We start from the raw sequence: 4878 nt of genomic DNA on the forward strand, positions 1-4878 counted from the left end.
ATAAAACATCAAAACGGTTACAGCAAAACTTCAACACACAGAATATCTCAAAAAATCAAACCTTTAATACAATACATCGATGGACTTACAAAATATATTGCAAGTCGAATATGTTAAGATGCACTTTTTGGTTAGGTTTTCTATGAAATCTAGAAACAAAGAAGAAGAAGAAGAAGAGTTAAAGAGAGAGAGAGAGACCGACAGAGATTAGATGAGCAATAAAAATTGTTGACTTTTTTATTAACACGTTACATAATAGAACTTTTCCCGGAATAATTAGTTGGCTTAATGGGCCACGTTTTAGGTAAATTAGGTTAGTGATTTAGGAGTTTAAATTTTACACACACGGTTTATTACTCATTTATGTGTGTTACAAATACATACAATATAATAATTATCAAGCTATAATGTATAACATGGACCACAATATCTCAAAGCAAGTAATTACCAATTGTTTGTTCTTATCATTTCAAAGAAGTTCGTGATTTCACTATACCGTGACAAAATGCAATCTTTAAACAGCAAACCGAATCATACAATCTCGTTCAATTAATTAAAAGTTTTGAAATTATATATATATATATCATAAAAAAAAACCCGCCCAGTTGGGCGGGTCAAGATCTAGTATATATTAAAACAGAAGTCACAACTTTAATCCACGTGTGAATTTTTTATTTAAAATTGGACATTTTGGATCCTCACAAAAAAATAAAAATCATTTATCATTCATTTATTCCAAACAATATAACTTAATAATATATCATTCTAATATAACTAACATTTCCTACAAAACCTCCGATGATTTTAGATTCTTTATTAATTGTAAATTCAATTTATATAGTAATAGCCAATGAGAACACCCTATCTTAATGACCACGTATTACAAAAAAAAAAACTCACACACGATTTATTTATCTACAAATACATGTTGGCATTAAGAACACACTATCTAATGATCACATATCCATCTAATCTAACTTTAAAATTAATCTATACTACCTTAAACTAATGAAAACAAATTTGAAATTATATAGTTTAGTTTAAAAATTAAACATAAACTAAATATTTAATTATTTACTCGATAATATAAATCTATGAAGCTAAAAGTTTAATTTATTAAAAACTTTCTAAATTTGTTAATGTTATGATATCTTTGAAGATAATAACAAAACAATGTGTTATCAATTTTTATATATATATTTACGATTTTAATAATGAAATAATAATCTAAAATATATATATATAGAAGAAGATACAAATACATGTTAGGGTTTGAAACAATTTATTCAAAAAAAGAAATATATACAGTAAAATTATCATGTTTTAAAAATTGGTATACACATCTCATATATAAAATAATATATATCAATATAGAATTAAAAAAAAATGTTTATAAAAGAAAATAAAAATAAACATCTGAACGGTTGCACGGGCCGAAATTGATTTTATTTTAGCAAAACAATTGAGTTTTTGGGCCGTGGATTTGAGGGTTGAAATATGGCCGTTTTGGGTCATTGGAAATATCAAATATTTATAAATTTTCCTTTTTAAAGTACAAGAGAAAATCTTATATAAGTAAAACCATTACAGCCTATTTAGCAAAAAGCAAATATCATCAAATGGTTATATTCCTATTATAAAATTAGTAGATATACTTTATTTAGCAACCACTTTAATTAAAATAAAATCTTTAAATATTTATTTTTCATATAAATATTACATTATAATATTAAAATATTATTGCACGATAGTATGTACATTTGTTCCAATATTTTCTTGTTTCACATTTGAATGGTTATTTCTCAGTGTACACATTCAAACACTAAAATTCGCCAGTTTCATTTTCCTTCAAAGTATTCAAATATATTTAAAATAACTATTTTCGCAGATTATAATGACCGACAGTCTGGTACGCAATATTCAGAAAAAACTGTACATATTTGAGTTTCTATCCGATAACAAAAAAGTATTTTCTTTCATTTGTATAATGATCACATAATTTAACCTAAAATTTCTTCAGTAATCTAAAATATATTTTAAAATTTTCATTTTCCATCAAAATTTATATATTTTATCATTTTAGACACTGTATTTTTTTTTAAGATTTACATCACTCTCGTGTAACTCACCGTTATAAGTACATTTTATTTATATTTTGCTAACAATATTAAAAAAAAAAAAAGAATTTGAAGGATTGCATAGTATTTTGGTATATTTTGTTTCTAATCAATATATAATAATTTTAAAATATTTTGAGATATGTATTTTTCAACTTTAATATACAGTTTCTCCTGCGATTTGCGGGGGTCCAAATCCTAGTGTTTACAAAAAAAAAAATGAAAATAAACATAGCGTGGGCCGTGATTTTATTTTAACAAACCAAATGAGTTTTTGGGCCGTCGATTTGAGGGTTGAAATATGGCCGTTTTGGGTCATTGGAAATATTTATAACTTTTCCTTTTTAAAGTACAAGAGAAAATCTTATATAAGTAGTAAAACCATTACAGCCTCACGACAAAAGAAGAAAAAAAAACAAAAAACACAAGAGGATGATGATGTCCGCCGCGTCGGCGGTAGAGCAGAAAAAGAAGAGGAGAAGGGTTGAGTCTCCATCATCAAGTGGGTTAATGTCTTTGCCATATGACATGGTTCTAAACAGCTTGGCACGCGTGTCTAGATCTGACTACGGGGCTTTATCCGTGGTCTCAAAGAGCATGCGCTCGCTGGTGGCTTCGCCGGAGATGTACGAGACCCGATCTCGAATGGGTTTGAGGGAGGAGTGCATCTACGTATGCTTGGGAACTAGTTTTGGCACAAAGCCTCTGGGATGGTTCATCCTCAGAAAAGGAGTACAAGGGAACCGGCTGATCCCGATCCCGATCCCTTCGTTCCCATCTCCTCGCAGAGCTACCTATGTCTCCATGGGATGTGGGATCTATGTAATTGGAGGAAGGATAGAAGCCGTGACGACATCGCGTGTCTCCTTCCTTGATTGTCGGACTCACACGTGGAGCCAGCTCCCCTCCATGAGATTTGCTCGCTGCGAAGCCAAGGCAGGCGTCTTAGACGGTAAGATATACGTTATGGGAGGCTGCGACGATGTATTCTCCGGCGACAATCCAGAGGTTTTCGATCCAAAGACACAAACTTGGAGCAGTGTGTGTATACCTGATCCGGTGATGAACAAGGAGGTTTGCAAGGTGGTTGGGCCGGATAATAATATTTCGTTCAAATTTTGGAGTGAAAAAGGTTTGTGGAATGATTTCTTTTTAAACCCAAGAGAGGAGGATTGTTGTTGTGCAATAGACAGATTGTTATTTAGTTGTGATTTTGACGGGAGAATCAAGTGGTGTGACCCTTTGAGTGGGGTGAGGAAAGGGAGCATGGAGTGGTACACGGTGAATGGTTTGGAAGATCTTCTAGGGTTTCTCAAGTTTGACCGTACCAACATAAATACAATCCTTTTCGTTGGGGAGAGTGCGGATGTGTGGAACTGCCATATGCTCAAGCGTGGTTACACAGACGGCCTCCTAGGCTTAGTTCCGGGCTTCAAAATCAGCAAATCCGCTGGCAACATTGTCATCTTCTGGAGCGTGCTCGTCGGTGACAAGTTGCAGGTTTGGTGTGCTGAGATTTCACTTGAGAGGCGGCTGCGCCAGGATGATGGCCAGATTTGGGGGATCATCCAGTGCATTGATCATGTCTTCACTATGGACCCTGACCTCTGTGTTTTGTCTTCTGTTAACGTTAGTCGTTGAACAATACTTTTTCTTTTAAATTTATTTGTTATCTGTCTCTCTTTTATTTTTAATAAGATGTTTTCTCTTCTTCTATTTCATGATTCTTGTTAATGATGGTCAATTTGGGTTATAAACTATTGAGATTAGACTAGTTCCTTACATTGGCCATCTCGGTTATTATGTGAGGTTAGTTTTTCGCTCGCTCTCACAGTAAAAGACAGATCAATACCTTTCGCTTGCTAGTACCATTGCACATTGAACACATAGAATGAAATTGTGCTTACCTTCCTTAATTGGTGGTGAAAACAAATTGTGCTTACCCTTCCTTACGAGACATTTTTTCTTTCTGCTTTGGTGTTCGTTAAAGATGGATCGTGCAGCCAACATGTGAGATGGCTGAATGGAGATTACCGGTGAAGTCTATACACGTACAAAGTTAGATATATAGGTTCTGGAAGGGACAGCAGAAAACTTTTAACAGCAAGAAGAAAACGAAGCTATCCGAGATGGTCCGTTACTGACAACTATGCTCGCGACAACATCGTTTCAGTTGTTGGTATTGGACTCCAGTCACTTCCATTTTCTGGCACCGTTGGAAAACCAACCTCTTCAAGCTCACTCAAAGATAAATTATATGGGGAACACATCTAGTCTGGTGGGGAATGATAAGAAGACCTACCTCAGTTTTCAAGTTTATGGTTGCCACGTTAAGCAAGAGATTTATATTCAAGCATCTCAGCTTTGAAGAAATCTCAGATGTTGAATCATCAATGGTTAGATATCTTATTATCTGTTTAGTAATTTGATTATTTAAATTAAATTTAAAATAACAAAAAAGAAAGCTATCAGATGTCATGTGTGACAAGTGTGAAAGACTTATACTCTTGTGTATGTTGTCTGGTATGTTTCTTCTACTTCATATAGTGAATCTGAACACTCACCTAGCATTTTTTTTTTCCCAAATTGAAATATATATTAAAGCGGGCCAAGCCCAACATTACAAACCCGATCACATCGGACAAACAACACAACAACTCTAAAGCCCATTACCGGGTAACGACTACACGGCCCATCGGCCCAACCCAAGAAACCACGCGACTAGACCGGTCCACGCGTCAGAGAGGGCAGACACGTGGGT

At 34.0% G+C, this 4878-nt stretch overlaps 1 protein-coding gene across 1 annotated transcript; it reads left to right on the top strand.

Moving 5' to 3' along the window:
• The first annotated feature begins 2497 nt into the window (after positions 1-2497).
• On the top strand, positions 2498-3833 carry LOC108832341 (F-box/kelch-repeat protein At4g39560-like). Its single transcript, XM_018605831.2, has one exon. The coding sequence runs from the start codon at positions 2550-2552 to the stop codon at positions 3756-3758; it is 1209 nt and encodes a 402-aa protein (XP_018461333.2). The 5' UTR covers positions 2498-2549; the 3' UTR covers positions 3759-3833.
• The last annotated feature ends 1045 nt before the right edge of the window (positions 3834-4878 follow it).

The sequence above is a fragment of the Raphanus sativus genome, chromosome 3, assembly GCF_000801105.2.
Source record: "Raphanus sativus cultivar WK10039 chromosome 3, ASM80110v3, whole genome shotgun sequence".
NCBI classification, from domain to species: domain Eukaryota; kingdom Viridiplantae; phylum Streptophyta; class Magnoliopsida; order Brassicales; family Brassicaceae; genus Raphanus; species Raphanus sativus.